Below are 22,785 nucleotides of genomic sequence, written 5' to 3' on the forward strand. Positions count from 1 at the left end.
AGTCTGTTTAACTTGCTGGAGCCAGTTAAAAAAATATATTATATATATTCCTGGAATACCCTTTTAACTTTAATAGGTAATCTGTTATCAGATTTTTCCATATTTAATGCATGGCAAGGCATTATACATGGTCAAATCTTCTTATTTACCTTGCCCTGGAGACGTTCCTGCTGGCAGCAATGGTGAGGATATGAAAATTGAAAGGTGTTCCCTGCCGGCCCGTAAGTAGTCCCCTGATGGCGAAGCCATCCTCTGCTTGGGTTGTCATCATACCCCCTTGGCCATAGTCACCGCTCTGCTCCCTAAGCAAATGGAGCAGAGCAATGACACGGGAAGTGCTCGGGCTGTCAATCAGGCTGAGGAGGCGTTATTACAGCCAAAGCAGAAAAGACTAGTCAAGGATGGCTCCCCACCCAGGGGACTACTTACGGGCGGGCGGGCGGGCGACACCTTTCACACTGTATTTTCTCACCATCGCTTCCAGCAGGAATGTCTCCCGGGGCACGGTGAGGAAGAAGATTGTACCATATAGAACATGTTGGCACACGATATATATGGTAATCATATCTCATAGACGGCAACGCATTTTCAAGTGGAACTCACATGTCTATTTTTTCTGCGCATTCTGGAATCGGAAATTCCGCCATGTCTTTTATTCTATTGTTTCAGGCTGCTTTATGTTCATTTTCATAAGGACAGGATTTTGATATTTCTGGTCATGAACCATACAGGTAGAACTACACTATGAGCACAAAGTCATCGTCGTCGTCTCACTCCGTATGTAATCAAAATTGTCGTGTCGTGCTGACTGGTTATCAGCTAGATGTGAACAGGATCTCACTATATCACTTAAATTGTACCTGACATTTAAAAATGTTGATCAGTCAGGGCCTCAGTGCTGAGGCCACCACCGATCATCAGAATGATTAGGGAGCAGCACGTGGTAGCGGTGTCCACTCCTTGGCTTTCAGTGTTCTCCATTCTGCTTTACTTGAAGGCCTTACAGGGGTATTTCGGTGGAAAACATATTTTTTTCTTTTTTTTTTAATCAACCGGTGCAAGAAAGTTAAACAGATTTGTAAAGGGAATCTTTACTTTTTAGCAGCTGTATACTACAGAGGAAATTCTTTTCTTTTTGAATTTCTTTTTTGTCTTGTCCACATTGCTCTCTACTGACACCTGATGCCCGTATCAGGAACTTTCCACAGCAGGAGAGAATCCCCATTGCAAACCTATGCGGCTATGGACAGTTCCTGACACGGACAGAGGTGTCAGCAGAGAGCACTGCGGACAAGTCAAAAAAGAAATTCAAAAAGAAAAGAATTTCCTCTGTAGCATACAGCTGCTAAAAAGTACTGGAAGGGTAAAGATTTTTTTAATAGAAGTAATTTACAAATCTATTTAACTTTCTGGCACCAGTTAATTAAAAAAAAAAGTTTTCCACCAGAGTATCCCTTTAAAGACTTCTAATGTAGCAGGGCGGAGATCACTGCAGGCCGGCACCAAAAACGAGGACAGATTTTAAAATGTCAGAAATTGTTTTTTAATGACAGGGAAACTTCACAGGGGTTAGCCCAAGTTTTTGAGCCTACAGGATAGGTAAAAAGAATGTGATTTGGGTGGGGGCTTCTGACTGTTGAGACCCCACTAATCTTAAAGGGGTACTCGCGGGAGTCCCGCCTCTGTGGCCCCCAGGGATCATGCACGCGACACCCCGTTTGTAATCTGTCCCCGGAGCGTGTTCGCTCCGGGACTGATTACAGGGACCACCGGGCTGGCGGCATATGACGTCACGCCTCCGCCCCCATGTGATAGCTGTCAAGCCCCCTCCCGTAGGCTTGCATTGAGGAGCGGAGCGTGACGTCACATGGGGGCGGAGGCGTGATGTCACACGCCGCCGGCTTTGTGGTCATCGGTAATCAGACCCGGAGTGAACACGCTCCGGGGACTGATTACAAACGGGGTGCCATGTGCAGGATCCCGGGGGTCCCCAGCGGCGGGACTCCCGCGATCAGGCATCTTATCCCCTATCCTTTGGATAGGGGATAAGATGTGTAAGCACCGGAGAACCCCTTTAAACGGGTACTCTGCTGCTCAGTGTTTGGAACTAAATTTTCCAAATGCTTAGAGCCGGCATCGAAAGCTTGTGACGTCATAGCCCCGCCCCTCATGATATCACGCCCCACCCCCTCAATGCAAGTCTATGGGAGGGGGCGTGACGGCCCTCCCATAGACTTGAATTGAGGGTGTGGGGCGTGCCATCATGAGGGGCGGGGCTATGACGTCACAAGCTCCCGACGCCAGCTCTAAGCATTCGGAACATTTTGTTCCAAACTCTGAGCAGTGGAGTACCCCTTTAATGTTAAATTTACTGCAATGTGACTTATATACACCAGAATATCTGAACATGATAGAAATGTTATACAATAGCCGACAGATGCATGGGAGAGTATTCTGATGAAACTATAAAATGTTTAAAAAATTCAAACAAAAAAGAAATAATAGATGGAAAGGAAAAACACAGAAAATGGTTGTCCTAGTGGAAGAACATGTTTAGCAGTGCTGAATGGATTTCTGGATGGTATAAAGCATTACATAGCATTAATAATGACTGCACTGACTACAAGTGATCCACTACAATATTTATGTAACCCTTCCATTCAGTATAGCTGACACTGTCAGAAGGAAATGTAACCACAATACTTTTTAGCACTGAACATTCTAAATCGTAATTGGACATGCTTTCACTTATGGTAATGTGTATGAATGAATATGTATGATGTAGTGACATCCTATAATAGGTAAAACAATCACTGCAGCATATCAATAATTCTCATAGGAATCACTTTCATCCTTGAAAAGAATTTACAGTGAAACTGCTTAACAGTGTCTTAGCTCTGTCTTAAAAAAATGTTTTTGCAAACATGTAACACGATATGGGAACCTGGATGTAAAAAACGTTAAGATGTAAAATTAGCTACACTGTTCAGATTTTTAATGTGGAGGATAAAAACCTACCAAAGTCCCTTACATTTTTATATGAACACCACATTCAGCAGCATTGTACAGAGATGCTCACTATGGTTCCTATCCCCTTTGGGGCTGTCAGTCTAAATTCCAAATCAAAGAGGACCTTTGGCCAACCCCCAAAAATAAGATTTTTACTGTTGTCAAGGGGGTACTGCGGTGGAAAACATGAAAAAAAATGTTTTTATATCAACTGGCTCCAGAAAGTTAAACAGACTTGTAAATTACTTCTATTAAAAAAATCTTAAACCTTACAGTACGTATCAGCTGCTGTATGCTCCACAGAAAGTTGAGCTGTTCTTTTCTGTCTGATCACAGTGCTCCCTGCTGATACCTCTGACTGTATCAGGAACTGTACAGAGTAGGCGCAAATCCCCATAGCAAACCTCTCCTGCTCTGGACAGTTCCTGACATGGACAGAGGTGTTGGCAGAAAGCACTGTGGTTAGACTGGAAAGAACTATATTACTTCCTTTGTAGCATACAGCAGCTTACCGTATATACTCGAGTATAAGCCGAGTTTTTCAGCACGATTTTTCGTGCTGAAAATGCCCTCCTTGGCTTATACTCGAGTGAACTCTCCTTCTGTCAATCCCTACTCAGTGGTCTTCAACCTGCGGATCTCTAGATGTTGTAAAACTACAACTCCCAGCATGCCCGGACAGCCATCGGCTGTCCGGGCATGCTGGGATTTGTAGTTTTGAAACCTCTGGAGGTCCGCAGGTTGAAGACCACTGCTGCCTGAAGACCACCTTGCCTTGACGATGACGCACAGGGACGCGTACGTCCCTGTGCGTCGTTGTCAAGGCAACATCACTAGTCCGGGGCAAGCCCGGAGCGTGGAGAAGAGGGCCCCCCGGTGAAAATGGACAGTCCGCAACGACTAACCCACCCCACCGGACGGTCCCTGAAGCATAGATGGCCCGGACCAGCTCACCCTTCCTTCCCACCGAGGGGAGGTGAGTAGAAAACGAAAGGGGGGGGGGGGTCTGGATGATGACGAATGCCGCAATGGTCTTGCACCTGCGGACCACCAGAGGTTTCAAAACTACAACTCCCAGTATGCCCGGCATGCTGGGAGTTGTAGTTATGCAACATATGGAGGTCCGCAGGTTGAAGACCACTGATGAAGGGATTGACAGGCGGTGATGATGGGGGGGGGGGTGATGATGACAGGGGTCTGGATGATGACATGGGGGGATGATGTATTTCCCACCCTAGGCTTATAGTCGAGTCAATAACTTTTCCTGGGTTTTTGGGATGAAATTAGGGGCCTCGGCTTATATTTGGGTCGGCTTATACTCGAGTATAAGTACTGGAAGGATTAAGATTTTTTAATAGAAGTGATTTACAAATCTGTTTAATGATTAACTTTCTGGGACCAGTTGATTTGAAAAACATTTTTTTTCTACTGGAGCTTATGGTGTCCTGATCTAACGGTTTATACTGTCTTGATACACCTCTGCATTTCTGAGATTTGTGGGTTTATAGTTTGTCCGAAAAGTTTGTCTGAAGCCTCGAACAGGAGATCCTTTGTATAGGGGATATGTTTAAATAGAATGGAGTTCCCCCTTTAACCTCTTCATAATGCAGCTCATTTCTATTTTTTGCATTTTTTCTTTCTTGCCTTCTAAAAGCCATAACTACATCTACAGAGCCATATGAGGGTTTGATTTTTGCAGGACCAGTTGTACTATGTAATAATGGAGAGATCCCACAGCACCTGTAGACTGTGTGAAACTCCAATATGGATGGGGGATGCACATTGATATGTTAGTAATGCCTTTAACCGATCCAAAATGATTCCAGAATAGAAAATCCAACAGCATCCACTTGAAGTTCAAAATGTCAGATTACTTGAAAGCCAATAAAGTTACACGTCAAACTTAAAGTTGATCTTTTATTGTAGAGTCAACTATCCTTTGTAGTGACACCTTCATTTTACCATTAAATGTGCAGCAAAAAAAAATGAAAAAAGAATGGGAGGTGAAATTGAAAAAAAAAAAAAAAAAAAAAGCAAATTTTCTAATTTGGGGGGCTTATTAAGCAGTGTACTTAGAGTAAAAATGACATGTTAACTTTATTTTGTAGGTTCAGTACGATTACAATGATACCTAATTTATATTATTTTACAACTTAATAAATAATAAAATAAATATGCTAAAAATCACTAAATTTTTCCATCTACTGTATGATTTTTTTTTATTTATACTGTGATCTGCAGTCATTACTTTTTTTTTTGGGGGGGGGGGGTCGCTTTTTTGTTTCTATGATATGACAAAAAAATCTTTAATTCACTTATGCCGGATCATTCGCCATGGTGGTACAAATTATGTACATTTTTTATTTACTTTTCCAAAGAAAAAAAGAGGATGGATTTTTATATGTATAAACTTAATTTATAAAATTGTACAGCTTTTAAGTTCCTCTAGGGAACTTTTGTGAGCAATCAATATATAGATCAATAGATTGCTTAAGATAGGTTCACACTATGTTCCTCATAATCATATCCGTTGGCATCCCGCCAAAAACGGAATGCTGACTATAGTGTTAACGGGAGCAGCAGATCTCATTTACTTCTATGGTCAAATGGAGTCACCTAGTAAGTCCTTTCATGATGTATCCACCATTTCGAATGCGCAAGTGCAACTGTTTTTGAGTCAGCATAAAATAGCGGATACGTCTCCAACGGAGTGTGAACCGAGCCTTACCCTGATCAATGTAATGCTATTGCATTACACTAATCAGTGCAACTGGCTCTCTGCTGTACCAGCCTGCCTGAAGCAGGATGTATGAGCAGCTCTAGTGTGGCAGGCACGAAGGTCAAGTGAAGGCGTCCAGCTAGTAACTAATCAGCACCCTGCACTTACACTGGACACCCAACAGGTACAGCATTGGTAATTTAGCTTTTTAAATGCTCACATTCAATCGCTATAGATTGTGGCATTTAAAGTGTTAATCACGGGTTAAGCGGGATCGTTGCCAGCACCCAGTTCTCACTGGGTATGAATCGCTCTCAGCATGTTAGCGCATTTCATACACCCCCCAAGGAGGACCAGGTATGTTAATATGTGGGAAGGGGTAAATGTTTTCTCCATTTTCTCTTATTTTGTCTCCTATAATAATTAAAACTAACAAATATATAAAGAAATCTCTTCTATGTGGTCCCAGGAGATTATCCATCATCCCCCTCCTTAAAGGGGTACTCCGCTATAAACATGTTATCCTCTATCCAAAGGATAGGGGATAAGATGTTAGCTCGCGGGGGTCCCACCGCTGGGGATCTCTGCTGCGGCACCCCAGTCATCCTGTGAACGGAGCGAACGCCGCTCCATGACCTACGATTGGCAATGCTGGCTGCCACGTCCCCTCCATTCATGTCTATGGGAGAAGGTGTGACGGCTATGGACTAGCCCTCATGCCCCCTCCCATAGACATGAATGGAGGGGGCGTGGCGTGACGTCTCGAACACGGAAGCTGCAAGCTTCCGTGTTCCGGATGCTGACGCTGCCGAACTGGAGATCGCTGGGGTCCCCAGCGGCGGGATCCCTGCGATCTTACATATCCCCCTATCCTTTGGGTAGGGGATAAAATATTTACAGCGGAGTACCTCATTAATGTTCTGGTTGGGCTGTAAGATACTTAGCTGCAGCAGGAGCCTCTCCCCTTTACTTTGTAAGCAATACTGATTAGAGGCAGATACTGAAATTTTTTGATTGTACATTTATTTTTTTATTTCAGCTTTTTGTGCATTATTATAGGGGCAGATGTCTTGCCTGTGTTGCTTTTAGCATCATTTACAGATATGCTTTACAGCAAACCCCATGGACATAGGCACAATAGTCTGGAGAAGACCCTTTCCATTTGTATGGGATAAGTTAACCCTTGTGTCCTCTGCAGAACTGTTCTAAGCCTTTCTGTGAGAGAAATCACTGCAGACATCACTTTACTGTTATCACGTCTTTTTAGCCTTAGTGCTCCTTTAAGAGAGTCAATAAATGGTGTTGACACAGTATGAATGTTAACGTCTGTGTGGTCAAGAAACAAATGAGCATTTCTCACAACAATAGTAAACATCAATGCAATGATAAAAACAGATACTGTACCTCCTTGTCATTCCAGTCATGGTAATAGCGGACATGATTCTTTTCATCTATAACCCAGGATTTCACTTTGCACATTATGTCCTAAAGAGAAAATTAACAGAGAAACAGAAAAACTAAATCATTAAAATGAATGACAAGCTAAAATCTCAGCGTGACACCACAGGCACAATCATTTGTCTCAATAAATTTAGTTTGGCAAAATATATAAAATACCGGCAGAAATGTATCACAAGCCTTAGAAAGAAACATTAACTATGTAGCTAAACTTGTAACTTTTCAGATTCATGACAGTTCAAAGGAGATTACAATAAGATTTAACTGGAAGGACCACAAAAGCCAAAACATGAGAACTATGGTGGTTCTAAAATTCACACATTCTATCACATATATCAAGCTGAAGACATTTGAGTGAAGAGAGAAGAGGAAACTCTGGTTATCAATCAAAATATTCAAAACATCTCAATTTTTTCAATATCAAGTATCAGCACCACGAGTATAGGTGCGCCTCTGTGCACCTCTTTCCATTGCTCCAGTTCGTTGTTCACTGGTCCCTCCATTTAAGGATTCTGTCACTCCAATTCTGCATACTGTACCTTATCCACTTCCTGAGGTTTCATGTGGCTGAAAAATTTGCTCTTGATCTGGCTTTAATACCACTGAAGCCCCTCCCACATGCCACAGACTGACGCTTGGTGCTTTAAAATACGCCCATCTGTAGATCATAAGGACACCTGCTTCTTCCTCGATTTCCATAATCATATGGCATATAGTTGTGTACGCTGGGGCTATACATTTGGTATTATTGTGTGTAAGAAAGAAACAGAACCTTAGTTGAGTTCATTTTTCTTTTCTAAGAAACTTGTTCTCCACATATCCTAAAGGCCTGACTAGCCAATCTGTCTAGTTATTAAGACAGGAGCAGGGTATAGGCCCCTACACATTAAGGGTAGGGTCACACGTGTCGTATTTTGCTGCATATTTGCAGCTGTGTATTTTTGCAGCCGATTTTGCTACCCATTGACTTCAATGAGTAGGAAAACATGCCGCAGCACAATACAGGATGCGTGACTGTACCTTAAAAGCAAGTCTTCAGGAAAAGCAAACACATTTGTATTGGGCAGTCGTGTCCTTTCCCAGATGACAAATGTTGGGGGGGAAAGAATTTTTTTTGTGTTTTTTTTTTTTTTTAACATACCCATTGTCTTGTTCCTAAAGATTACCTGCCATCAACTAAACTGTCCCTAATCCTCCCCCCCCCCCATCTGTCCCTGACACTCACTGACTATCCCTGTATTTTTTTTATTTTTTTTCCGAAAACTGCATATAAATACCTTTTTTCCCATTCACTTGTTCTGCTCAGGCTCCTACCATGAGCGAGGGAGGAAGAGGGTGTGGCCCGGCAGGCGCAACGTCATCTGTGACCTGCCAGGGCTCGATTCCGCCTTTCTTCCTGTATGCCGTCTTTGCAGCCTAATGACTGGGCAGAGCTTATGTGAGGGGCAGGAACACCAGGCAGGGGTGTGGTGGGAGTGCTCATGGCCGTGCAAAGTTTATGTCAGGGGCGGGTACAACAGGCAGGGGGCGTTGGGTATCTTTGTGTTCAGAGAGCCCCGTGCGTGCTGCGCGGCGGGCATATTGCTCGCTCCTGCCTGCATGATTGACAGGGAGCAAGAGATGAGCAGAGACATGCTCATGTCCCGCCCCACCCACACTTTCGGAGTTTGGACTTGTGCCAGGCCGGCACAAGTTTGGAGGCTATACGGGGCCTGCTGAACACTATGGAACAGAGAACCCTACTGCCCACTTTTTCAAAGGTAAAATACTGATAGAAATATAGATTTTTTTCAATAAATAAATATATTGATCAAATTGTATGCGGTCCCAAGACAAAGGTGATGAGTGTGTACCCCCCAAAAATTATAACTCAAGTCTAAGTAACAGGTGGGTAGATTTTTCTTTTTCAGAGGGAGATTACAATCTGTATGGGTAGGGGTAAAAAATATATACAATAAAATAAAAATAAAAAAAATACCAAAAGAATGTGGACTATTAGATTTTAGCGTATTGTAATCATTAACTTATAATAAATATAAATAAAAAATCCGAAGACTTTTTGATACAGGCGGATAGGTTAAACGCACAATAAGGTGAGCAATGTAACACAAAATTCTAAACTGCTGCAATGGAGAGGTGGCGTGCCTGAAAGCGCCCTGCAAGCAATAAACAAACACTTATTAACACAGGCTGCAAAGGGAATGTGGACAATGCGTAGAGACCTTCAGTCAAAAGCCAAAGCAACAAATACAGAGATGATTGTTGGCATGGGGAGCACTCTGAAATGATAGCTTCTGTGCCAAGCATCCCTTTTTATAAGCTGGCCCACCTCTTTCTCTTTTTTCAAATTTTTGCCAAAAATTGTTTGCCTGCCCTCCTTCCGCCACCCTGCCTGTAAGAACTGAGCCGTGCCAATGCCTCCATTACACAATGGCAAGAGGTTTGCTCTGCTGACCCCTAACCAGCTGCATTCAGGCTCGGAACATCTCTCCCGGCAGGAAACCTAAAGGCTTTCTAGCTCGCAGGCTAGTGTGCATTCAGGAGTAGTAACTGCAGGAAAAGCCCAATGCGCTTTGTTTCAGTGGCCTTTCTTCACAAAAAGATTAATCGTCTGTGAAATGGAAACTGCAAACAGCAAGTGACACAAAGTGATCCCTTCGAGCCTTCCCTGATCAGTTTTGCCGTTGTATATCTCAAAGCCGCATGTGGTTAGGTCCTCGGTACAAGCAGGTGTTAATCAAGGAGTCTGCTCCAAGGGGTCATGCTTCCCCCCTTAAAAAAAAAATGGATATTTCAAGAGAGGAGGTGAGCTTTTTTTTTTTTTTTTTTTTTTTAAGAATAAATCAGAATCAAACTGCTTAAATTCAAACAAATGAAAACATTTTTTTTTCATTTTTTTACTCTAAAATATTCTAAAATATATATCTATACAAAAAAAAAAGTAAGAAACATCTCTTGGGGCTATATGTACTCGGTATATCTACTGAAGAATTTGCCTTTTGCTGTCACTTCATAAAAGAAAAGAGGTGGGGGAACAAAAAAAAATTTGAAGAAAAAAGTTCCAATAGCATAGCTAATTTGCTACACCCCAGGAACAGGGGCTCCCCACAGATTTTAACAAGTAAGGGGGATTGCTAAAACTTTTTTAATGAAATCCAAAATGTTCTGCGGAAAAGAATAATCACTTTTTACTCTCGCCATTGCAAATTTTCACTCACAAAAATGTTTAAAAGTGGCTAATGTAACACAGTTTCCTACGAGGAGAAGATCAAAGTGCTATATTACAAATGCATTATGATTAAAAAAGCGCTGTGCAGCCTTGCTATTAAATGTTCTTTAAACCCTAAAAGGCTTCCCATAGATCTCCCTTGGCACTGCATATACAACCTTTGACAAGTAATGTAGACCATTTTTATTCATTGCCTAAAATTGTAGGCAATTATGTGCGTCATACTGGCCACCTGCAAACTCTGAATGCCTACTCTGGTTGTCAGTGCTAGGAAAGGAAAAAAAAAAAAAAACAACCTTATGTCCCAGGGGATTAATCTATGGAGAGAGTCCTCTTTAATAGCTTCAGCAGGTGAAATGGCCCAGCTGGTTACTGCGATGAGTGGCCAGGAGCAGCTTATGTACAGACATGCAACAAGACTTCACATAAGGAGAGGGGGGGGGGAGGAATAGAAAAAGGAGAAAAAAAAATTAATAAAAAAGTAACATGCATGGAAATAAACAGTCTTTGTATTTTCTAATAGAAAAGCAAAGCTGCAAGCAAGTTCAAACTGGCACAAAAACAGGAAAAAAGGTGCCTGAATATGTTGCGGTTGGGCCACAGTAACCTCGTACGGTTACCCATAGCTCATGTGTGTTTTATGTTGCAAGTACAAGTCTATCAAGGCCATGAATTTTAGTTATGACGGCTCAGCGGCAAAAAGAACAGTCACCCTTCGTGCTTAAGCCAGTGCTAGGAGTTGTAGTCTTGCAACAGCTGGAGGCAGTGATGCCAGGACGCTGATGTCCTGAGCGGCGCGTTCGATGATGTCACTCACGGCGCACATCCTCGCCAGGAAGTCCCTGCAGGGAACAGGGAGATGTAAGCAGCAGTGAGTTACTTACTCAAACATGGCTACTTACTACATAAGGGAGGACATGCCTACCACCAGGGGCTAACTAATATAATTAGGGAGTATAATTGGTTAAATGGGAGCTGTACCTGCCAGGGGTCATACCGGTATCTATCTGGGGGCCTGTCTACCTACTGAGGAGCCCTACCTGATGGAGTTTCATATCTATATGGGGGCCTATATACCTACTGGGGAGCCCTACCTGATGGGGTTTCATATCTATCTGGGGGTCTGTGTACCTAGTGGGGAGTCCTACCTCATGGGGGTCATATCTATCTGGGGGTCTGTGTACCTAGTGGGGAGTCCTACCTGATGGGGGTCATATCTATGAGGAGCCTGTGTAGCTACTGGGGAGTCCTACCTGATAGGGGTCATATCTAATTTGGGGTCTGACTACCTATTGGGGAGCCCTACCTAATGGAGGTCATATCTATATGGGGGTCTCATTACCTACTGGGGAGCCCTACCTGATGGAGGTCAAATCTATCTGCGGACCTGTCTACATATGGGGGAGCTCTACCTAATGGGGGACATATCTTTCTGGGGCTCTTTCTGCCTACTGGGGGAGCCCACCCTTCCTACCAACTGGGGAGACATATCTATCTGGGGCATTATTTACTTACTAGGGGAGCCCTACCTGCCTACCTGATGAGGGGACGTACCTACGTGATAAAGAGACATACCTTCCTGAAGGGGGGACTACCTACCTAATCGGGCAGACTTACTTATCAGGGACCTTATCCACCTAATGGGGTGACATACTGGTTTCTATTATTAAGGACCTTATTTACATACTATTTTGGTTGAAATTATTTTATGTTCTAGGACAAGTGGATGGTCATGGGGGACAAGTAGATTGTGTTCAGTTTCAGTCCCTTGGACAAATATTTTATTATTTTTTCTTATAATTTCCACAGCCCCTTCCACTAGAGGTAATGGGGTAGATGTTTACCTTCATTATGCTTATGTGCTGGGAGGGGGAATACTTTCTAATGAGCATAACTTTAAAGAGAGGCAGTAAAATATCTCTGTAATATGCTAGTGTGAACCCAGCCTTATAGGAACAGCTCAAACCTAGCTAGTCTCAGCAGACACAAGGTATAAAACCCCCTTCTGTAGCCTGGATTCTGATGAAGGGTACCTGATTTCTGATAAGCTGTCCGCCTCTATTATTGAATTACTCGATATAGGAAGCAATGTTGATAAAAGTGAATAAAATTTTTTGCTATATCTGCATTAGCCAAACAAAAATTAACTGGTGTAACTGGAGGGAAGAAATTAAATATACAATAGGATAAGAAAGGAAAGAATTTTCTCAGCTATGATACGTTTTCTTATTCCTTTTGACCAATGTTGGAAGGTGCCTATTATGCATAGATTAACAGTCTATGTAGCAGTGTAGCTGTCAGCAACAATAAGAGTATGGGTTAAAAACAAATTGAAAACTCAATTCCCAGGTCATTGACCATATACTGGGGTACAGATATGTAAAAGACCCCTTTCTCCAGTCATTCATAAAGAAACTAAATCCATTTACCATACATGATAAAATGCACAACAAAGATATGGGCACAAGGGTACAATATTATAGGCCTATGACCCAGGACATAAATCCAGCAAGACTTATGCTATCACAAAATAGTTTAAAATGGAAGAATGCATAGCATGTGGTCACTTTCTGGCTCTGCTGTGCAATCTATTAACTACCACTCACCAGATCAGCATTGCGTTGCAGCACTGGGGTCCTAGGTTCAAATCTCACCAAGGACAATAATTGCAAGGAATTTGTTCTCCCCACACTCTAAAAAATACTAATAGTTAAATCTGGACTGTATGTCCCAATGTGGACAGGGACTGATGTGAGTGATGACAAGCTCTGTACAACACTGTGGACGTTATGTTACGTTACGTTACGTTGACACTATATAAAGGAAATATTCTTTGTTATTATTATTAACAATAATCTTTACTTGCACTGTCCATTTGAAACAAACATACAAGGTGTTAGAGATGAGCGAAGTTACAGTAATTTGATTCGTCACAAACTTCTCGGCTCGGCAGTTGTTGACTTTATCCTGCATAATTGAGTTCAGCTTTAAGGTGCTCCGGTGGGCTGGAGACTCTCTCCTAGGATTGTATCCCCCTTTTCCATCCCACCGGAGCACCTGAAAGCTGAACTAATTCATGCAGGCTAAAGTCAGCAACCACCGAGCCGAGAAGTTCGTGAATCGAATCGAATTACTATAAGTTCGCTCATCTCTACAAAGTGTATTAAAAAAGTTGCAGATCCTTTCATTATGCACTGGGATAAGGGAACCTTTTATACTGCCTGAACCACAAATAACTGGGGTGGTCCCTGGCAGCTTCTCCCAGTCAACCAGCCTTCATTGATAGATCTCTCCCTGTCTGACACGCAATATGCCCTCCTCTTCTCGTTCACAAAATCATCTGTCCAGTGACAGTTAGGAGGCCTCCATACACATTACATAATTGGGTGGTCCGGCTGACTTGTTTGGTACCTGATCTGTAAGGGGATCTTAAAGGGTTATTCCAGTGTTTTTTGTTTGTTTGTTTTTTGAAGGGAGAAATCACGTCGCTGGAGCCAGGGAAAAAATAGAAGAAAAAGACAAAAAAAAACAACAACTGTATTTGCCTACCTCAGGTCCCCCACTGGTCCCGTATATCTCCTCTTGCTCCTCTGATTTCCTGTCTTCTTCCTGCTCCTAACATAAGAGCCCAACACAGGACCTGTCTGCTCAGCCAATCATTGGTTGAGACATGATACTACTGTGGTCAGTGATTGGCTGAGCTGGCAGTTCCTGCACACAGCTCTCATCTCAGAAGCAGCAAGAAGACAGGAGAAAGGGGAACTGGAAAGAGACAACAGGGAGCTGGGGGGGGGGGGGGGGAGAGAGCATCAGACTATAAGAGCAGACAACATGGACCACCTGGTCAATCTTCTATATGAAGTTTCAATATTAAGTTTTTAAATGAAGCTTTAGACACGGAGGCTGTAACATCAAAAAAGCATACTCACAGCCAAGAATAGAAATTCTACATTGTACACTAGAGGACTGTTTTTCCTTTTGGTATGTGGCTGGTCTATGCTCAGGTTACATTAATACACTAAACATATTATATATTTAACATATTATATACACTTTCTTAAGATGCTCAGCCCATTCCTAAGAGAAAAAAAAAAGAAAATTTTCTCTATGACAAGCTGCGATTTTCAACACCGCGTGTATGCAGAAGAGTACTAGTCAGACAAAGAAGCTGTCACTGTGTCCCCTGTAGGGCACCTGCGGCTGTGTATTGTCAGAGCTTCTACTATGTTTTCAAACAAGGATATAGACACATTAGCAGAGAACTTAGAGAAAGAAGCGTAGAATGGGAATATCGATTTCTACGGCATAGATACTAACAGAGACAATATGCAAAGCGACAAAGAACAAGCACCAAGAAAAAAATGTTAAATGGTCACTGTCATTTCAACAAAACTTTGTAATATATCTTGCTTCTTACTCCTCTTGTCAGGCTCTCCTCTCCTCTTAAACTAATTATTGACTCTGTAAAACAGATTAAAATCTATGCTGAAAGGTAAAACAGACTAGCAGATCACGGAAGGTTCAGGTTACATGCTGGCCATATAAAGAAAGAAAGAACCATATAGAGACACTAATGACAGATTTGGACTGCCATGCTTTTGCTGTTTCATAGATTGTGTATATAGAGAGAGACATAGGAAAGAAGAATCACCTCTGTGTGTGTGCAGTAGATGGGAGACATCATAGAGGCTAGGCTCCACCCACTAGTTCAGGGACAACTTAAAACTAGAGATAAAGCCAGCAGAGTAGAAGAACTGGTGAAAAAAATGTATGTAAGTTATGTAAGTGTTCTTCTACTTATGTTCACAAGAGCTTATCCCGAAGTGTTACCTATAATGACTGATGCATTAAAGAATCATAGATGTCTTTAGATGAGGAGCAACACACTCCAGCATCCACTAAATACATTTGTCAAGATTACAAAATGGCCAACATATAGCATATCCTGTGATTACCTCATGTGGCTACATAATCATAGGGACACATTTGAAGACATTTGTCTATGTAGGAAGAATCTATGCTGTTTTTAAGTAATCTTCTGCATGTTCTAAAATCAATCTAGGTGAACAGATCTATTGACATGAGGTTAGCAGGTCATTGCATCCAGGAGAAGAATGAATGGAGAAGGTGGGCAGAAATGAATGTGGCTCCCTAGTTGTATATGGAGTTTTCCAGTGACATGTAATGTGTCATTGGTTGGAGCTCAATGCCTAAAAGAGTATCAATGTAATTTTTTTTTTTTTTTTGACATATCAAAGTGACATAGCCGAAAGTTATGATCATTGGGGTTCAGGTTTTGAAGACCCAACTAATCGCTAAAACAAAGGGACAGAAGTATTAAGTTATCTTTATCTCTACTCAGAAAGCAGAGTATGTGGTCACCGCCACGCCCCCATTCATCTATGGGAGGGGGTGTGACAGCCGTCACGCCCCCTCCCACAGACATGAATGGAGGGGCGTGGTGTGATGGCACGAGGGGCGTGGCCGTGACACACGTCCCACCCTCGGAGGCAGCGCCCTGCACAAAATCCCTGGGGCTTCCCCGAGATTGCGGGGGTCCCCAGCGGTGGATAGGGGATAAGTTGTATAAAGCCGGTATACCCCTTTAAGAGTAAATAAGTGGGCACATCACTAAGCAAAGAGCTTCTGCCCCTTTCTTTCAGTGAACAATGGTGGTCTCAGCATCCGACCACCAACCAACTGAAAAGGTCTGACATGTCACTATGACATGTCAGAAGTTGCTGGAAAACAATAGGTAAATTTTTAAAGAGAGATTCAATACCAACCAACAGACTGAGGATACATTTGGATAAGAGGCCCTTATACGAAGCTGCCCTGGTTTATTTATTTGTCAAATATCAAAAACAGAAATCCAAGGACTGAAAAATTTACCAAAATGTTGCCTTTCACAACAAGAAAGGAGGCAATTTTTGGTATATAAAAAATATTCACAGCCTATTAAATGTCACTTGCTATAAATATTCACCTAGTTGACATTGAATAATCAGAGGCATCAACAAGATAACCTTAAAAAGTGATCTGAACATTACATTGAGGGGGGACTGCTGGAAGCTCTTTCATTAGCTCATCGCGATGACCTAAGGTTGGAAGCAGAGGAAGCATCTTCTCTCTAATGACTTTAAGTACAAGTGGCCTTTGACCAGCGATCATGTTAAAACACAAAGAATAATGAACTTCAGCTTGCCATTGGAATAAAAATGTGTAAAAAGCTGCATGTATCTGCCGTGCTTTATATATATATATGTATATATATACACACACACACAACTTTCAAATAAAAATGTTAACTTCATGAAAATACATTTAATATGAATATTTACTTTTTGGAATGTCCTAGGAGACAAAAAATGAAAATTACATACTAGCTGAGTACCCGGCGTTGCCCGGTTTTTCCTTCCTAATTCTTTGTTGGGGAGAAAAATCAACAAAGGAGGAAGCTTTTGACTTCATATCCCATCCTCATATATTGTTGTCATATCCCGTTCCCATATCCCGTTCTCATATCCTGTCCTCAGGTGGGACTGATTTGTGATGAAGATATTGTAAGCTGAAAATAGAAGGGGACGTGGCTTTGTGGGACTGGGCGTGATTTGCAAGCCAGACCGATGCACAAAAAAGGGTAGATAATAAAAGGGGTGGGGCTTAATCGGTGGGCGTGTATTTGTGAGATGGGGTGTGGCTTGCAAGCAAGACTGACATATTCAACAGGAGATGCAGAGCGGAGCTTGTGGAGTAAGGTACTGGAAGTCCCATATACTTGCATGGAACTTGAAACAAAAACCCATCTATATAAGGGTGTAGGTAAGGGTTAATTTAACTATCATATTTTTATTTGACATATAAGTAATATGTGTACCAGGTATTATTGAAATATCTCCTGCCGTACAGAAGTTATGCCGGAACATACATTTCCCGTAGATTTACATGGGACTTTAAACCAAAATACCGATCCTGGCAAATGGGGGGGGGGGGGGGGGGAGTAAGGGTTAAATTACCTATCCTATGTTTGTTGTTGACATATTAGTAACGTGTGCCAAGTTTCATGTTAAATATCTTTAGCTGTTTGGACGTGATGCTGGAACATGCACACACACATTAAGTTTTATATATACAGATATATATATATATATATATATATATATATATATATATATATATATATATATATATATATATATACACACACACACACACACTGCTCAAAAAAATTAAGGGAGCACTTTAAAGATAACACATCCTAGATCTGAATTAATGAACTAACCATATGAAATACTTTCGTCTTTACATAGTTGAAGGTCCTGACAACAAAATCACTTAAGAATTATTAATGGAAATCGAATTTATCAACCCATGGAGGTCTGGATATGGAGTCACACTCAAAATCAAAGTAGAAATTCACACTACAGGCTGATCCAACTTTGATGTAATGTCCTTAAAACAAGTCAAAATGAGGCTCAGTAGTGTATGTGGCCTCCACATGCCCGTATGACCTCCCTACAAAACCTGGGCATGCTCCTGATGAGGTGGTGGATGGTCTCCTGAGGGATGTCCTCCCAGAACTGGACTAAAGCATCCGCCAACTCCTGGACAGTCTGTGGTTGATGGAGTGAGACATGATGTCGCAGATGTGCTCAATCGGATTCATGTCTGGGGAACGGGCAGGCCAGTCCAGTCCATAGCATCAATGCCTTTCTCTTGCAGGAACTGCTGACACACTCCAGCCACATGAGGTCTAGCTTTGTCTTGCATTAGGAGGAACCCAAGACTGCACCAGCATATGGTCTCACAAGGGGTCTGAGGATCTCATCTCGGTACCTAATGGCAGTCAGGCTACCTCTGGCAAGCACATGGAGGGCTGTGCGGCCCCCAAAGAAATGCCACCCCACACCATTACTGACCCACGGCCAAACCGGTCATGCTGGAGGATGTTGCAGGCAGCAGAAAGTTCTCCATAGCGTCTCCAGACTGTGTCACGTCTGTCATATGTGCTCAGTGTGAACCTGCTTTCATCTGTGAAGAGCACAGGGCGTCAGTGGCAAATTTGCCAATCTTTGTGTTCTCTGGCAAATGCCAAATGTCCTGCACGGTGTTGGGCTGTAAGCACAACCCCCACCTGTGGACGTCAGGCCCTCATACCACCCTCATGGAGTTTGTTTCTGACCGTTTGAGTGGACAAATGCACATTTGTGGCCTGCTGGAGGTCATTTTGCAGGGCTCTGGCAGTGCTTCTCCTGCTCCTCCTTGCACAAAAGTGGAGGTAGCGGTCCTGCTGCTGAGTTGTTGCCCTCCTACACGTCTCCTGATGTACTGGCCTGTATCCTGGTAGCGCCTCCATGCTTTGAACACCACGCTGACAGACACAGCAAACCTTCTTGCCACAGCTCGTATTGATGTGCCATCCTGGATGAGCTGCACTACCTGAGCCACTTGTGTGGGTTGTAGACTCCATCTCATGCTACCATTAGAGTGAAAGCACTGCCAGGATTCAAAAGTGACCAAAACATCAGCCAGGAAGCATAGGAACTGAGAAGTGGTCTGTGGTCACCACCTGCAGAACCACTCCTTTATTGGGGGTGTCTTGCTAATTGCCTATAATTTCCACCTGTTGTCTGTTCCATTTGCACAACAGCATGTGAAATTGATTGTCAATCAGTGTTCTTCCTGAGTGGACAGTGTGATTTCACAGAAGTGTGATTGACCTGGAGTTACATTGCGTTGTTTAAGTGTTCCCTTTATTTTTTTGAGCAGTGTGTATATATACATACACACATACACACACACACACACACACACACATATATATTTAGTAGTCATCTAAAAGGTCAAACATATATACGGTAAGTGCCATCTGTATTACTTACATATTCTGGTTTTAATTTTTTGTCTCCTCCTCGCACAGCTACTTTTTCAAGCTTATCTATGGCAGCTAAGACGGCTTCTTCATCCTTCAGACGGAGCTCCTCATGAATGATCTCAATGTCACGTACTGGGTTGACACTTCCTTCAACATGAATGATGTCATCATCATCGAAGGCGCCTATTTAAAAAAAAAAAAAAACACACACAAAATAAACATTAAAAAAACAGGAATTTTTCATGATTTGAGCAGCTGAATGCTAAACAATGCATAGGGAAAGACATTTCGAGTTATGGTCAGAAAGCTTCCACAGCCAAGCTAATTATTTTTGAATTAGTGTACTTTATAAACATTTACGGTAATACATTTATTTAGCATTATTTATAGATACTTTATCATCAATATGCTCCTCCTCAGTCATATCTTTTCCCCATTAAAAATGACTTACGGATTTTCATGATAAGTCTTACAATATTTAAAAACAAAATTGAGCACCACCACCTGCTCTGTGCAAGGAGCACAAACCTAGCTTTTCAAGAGCACCAGTTTGTAAGTTGTCAGGAGGAGCTTAAAGGGTAACTCTGCCCCTAGACATCTTATCCCCTATTCAAAGTATAGAGGATAAGATGTCTGATCGTGTGGGTCCGGTCGCTCCTTTGGATAGGGGATAAGATGTCTAGGGGCGGAGTACGCACTCATAATTCACAGTGGGTTTCCTGCTAAATGAAATCCGCCACACGTTTCTCTACCATTTACTACCATGACTATAGACAACAATGGACAGGACCAGTCCTATTAAGATGAATTGCAGACGGCACTGAACATTCTCTGTGACCTTTTCTGAGGTCATTCTACAGGGAAAAGGAGGCTGATCTCTGCTGTGAATGGTGGTGGAGCCAGTGTCATCTATAAACTGGTGTCACCTTTCACTGTACTCCTTGTCTGCTCTGAGATGAAAGGCATTACTGGAAAATGATCTGTACAGAACAGGAAGTTTCAATTATGTTTTAGGCCTGGTGGCCGGAAAGGAAACTGCAACATTTCAGGATTATTCTAAAATATAGATAGTAAAATGCTAAATTAGAATAACATCATCGAAAGTTCTTTCAAAATATGGTTAAAAGTCAAACCCTTTAATATGCACACCACCGTATCCGTCACATAGGGTTTGTACCCATTATATAACTTAGGTGCATCCACAAACAGGTAAACACTTCCTAAAAAAATATGTCTAGGTATGATCTCATGCTGCCCATACTGAACAGTTAGTCATTAAAGGGGTACTCCACTGCTCAGCGTTTTGAACAAACTGTTACGAACACTGGAGTCGGGAGCTTGTGACGTCATAGCCCCACCCCCTCAATGCAAGTCTATGGGAGTATAGGAAGGGGGCGTGACAGCCATCACGCCCCCTCCTATAGACTTACATTGAGGGGGCGTGACCGTGAGGGGGCGGGGCGGGGCTATGACGTCACAAGCTCCCAGCGCCGGCGCCAGCGTTCAGAACAGTTTGATCCAAATGCTAAGCAGCGGAGTCCCCCTTTAAGCTGACAACTCTCTCTCCAGTATCTCACATACATTCATATGTGGCGCCGCCACGTATTCTGAATGGGAAGAAATGTGCTATCAAATAACTCTGACTCAATCTATCCTTTATGGTCAGTCTAACTCAAATCCCCACAAGACATCGGTAAAAACAAAAAGGGGTGCTTCTAAAAAGTTTATATTACAAAACTGGGTTCACAATGTAATCTGGCACCAAAACAGGTAAAATGTCTAGCAACAGGTTACTGTTCAGCAAGTAAAAATGCTATAAAAAGTCAATCAAATGCCAATACTGCATTCCGGTGACCTTGAGGAAGCCGCTCTGTCCCCTGGACACGGCATAAAGATTAGATTGTAAACTCAGTTGGGCAAGGAACCTGGGCAGCCAGAATTCGGTGCATTGCTCTACATAAAAATTTTATGCGCTGTATAAAAGCTCTTTATTGTCATTGTAATTATTACATTTTGCTCAGTTCTTGATTACTTGCTAACTGTAAACTTAATTACCAATAGGTGACTGCCACTTTGCTGCGACTGCTCATAATGTTCACCCAGTAACATATCATTAATGTTTATAAAGTCGGACCTGTTGTCATTAATGCCCCTGCCTTTGGGCATAGAAAGCTTCATTGAAAATACCTAAAGCAAACAAAAACTGGCCATGGACATAATATATTAGACACAGTGGGCCATATATGATGTTTTTGGGGGGGGGATTGGTGAATGAAAAACTTTTTTTTGACATAAGGTCACTTTCACACAAGTATATGACACATTTTTGCTCCGGTATTATGGCTGCAAATCCTTGGCTGACTATGGGTCAAATGACTAACTGCAGAATTTTTTTCATTTGGAATAAGTGGAAAACTTGAATATATTAGGCATTTACTTATAATGTAGCATGGCAACACCTAGTACTCAGCAATGTACATGTTTATCTACTGAGATATGTGCTGGAGAACTCGCATACTCACTCACTCGCCCCACAGCCAGTTCTACGCAGAGTGATCCTCTGTTTACTGCAAAGCAGTAACTTTCTTCCTGCCGTGGTTTCTAAAAGAATGTATACTATGTATGTGACAAAGGATATACTTGCAATACTCTACTATACCTAACTGCAGGGAAAATGTATTGTCAGCTGCCAGAGGTGGAAGGAGACCATATCAGCTCAGAGCCCACCCCCCAATCTCTAAGATTAGCAGTAACACCTAGAAAGCCATGATGGAACAAAGATGGACTGAGTATACTAAGTCTTGGTCTTTTAAAGAGAATCTGACAGCTAAGTCACCTACACTAAACCCAGTATAATGGCTTAAAGTGCAGGTGAAGAGCTGTAAAATGAGGGGGATACTCACTGAAATACGTTGGTAAGGTTAGGTGTAGTTTTATTCCTAATGCCTTCATTAGCATAATAATGAAGGGGGCGGACCAACTGGAAATATGGAGGAGACAGGGGAGCTCGGCCAGCCTGCTCCCCGCCTCCAATGCCCGTTGGGACGCATTAGGAATTAAATTATCTACAAGCATAACTCTGCAGCTAACCCTCATTTTACAGTTCTTCATCTGCATTATACGTCAGTATACTGGGTTTAGTGTAGGTGAACTCTTTAAAGTCAATAGCCCTGCCTTGGCTTCCCTACAGTATGTCAGTATAACCTTTTTGCCGGTACATTCAAACAAAGGCGTAGAAAAGTGAAGTGAAGCCTAACAAAGCGCATGATGCGCGCGTAGTAGCTACAGCCATCCTCATTCATCTGTTCTTCCTCTCCCCTCCACGCTGCCATGTCACACAGTTTAACATGCAAGAAATAAAGCATTGAAGATTTGAATCCAATAATTCTGGTGAGTTGCAGCTTTTCTACGCCTTTGTTTGAATGTTGCATATTCCGGACCCTGAGCTTCATCCAAGGACTTGATATCTATACTATTATTAGCAGAGCACCTCCA

The 22,785-nt window shown here is 42.3% G+C and overlaps 1 protein-coding gene across 4 annotated transcripts in view; it reads right to left on the reverse strand.

Moving 5' to 3' along the window:
- Nucleotides 1–22,785, reverse strand: part of OLA1 (Obg like ATPase 1) — a 292,645-nt gene that overhangs the window by 93,920 nt on the left and 175,940 nt on the right. For all 4 annotated transcript variants that reach the window (XM_056534098.1, XM_056534095.1, XM_056534096.1 and 1 more), the window contains 2 exons: nt 19,298–19,473; nt 7,133–7,213 (listed from right to left, as the gene is read on the reverse strand). In XM_056534098.1, coding sequence (XP_056390073.1) covers nt 7,133–7,213; nt 19,298–19,473 — 257 coding nt within the window. The remainder of the gene's footprint in view (nt 1–7,132; nt 7,214–19,297; nt 19,474–22,785) is intronic.

This window comes from Hyla sarda, chromosome 8 (genome assembly GCF_029499605.1).
Source record: "Hyla sarda isolate aHylSar1 chromosome 8, aHylSar1.hap1, whole genome shotgun sequence".
NCBI lineage: Eukaryota > Metazoa > Chordata > Amphibia > Anura > Hylidae > Hyla > Hyla sarda.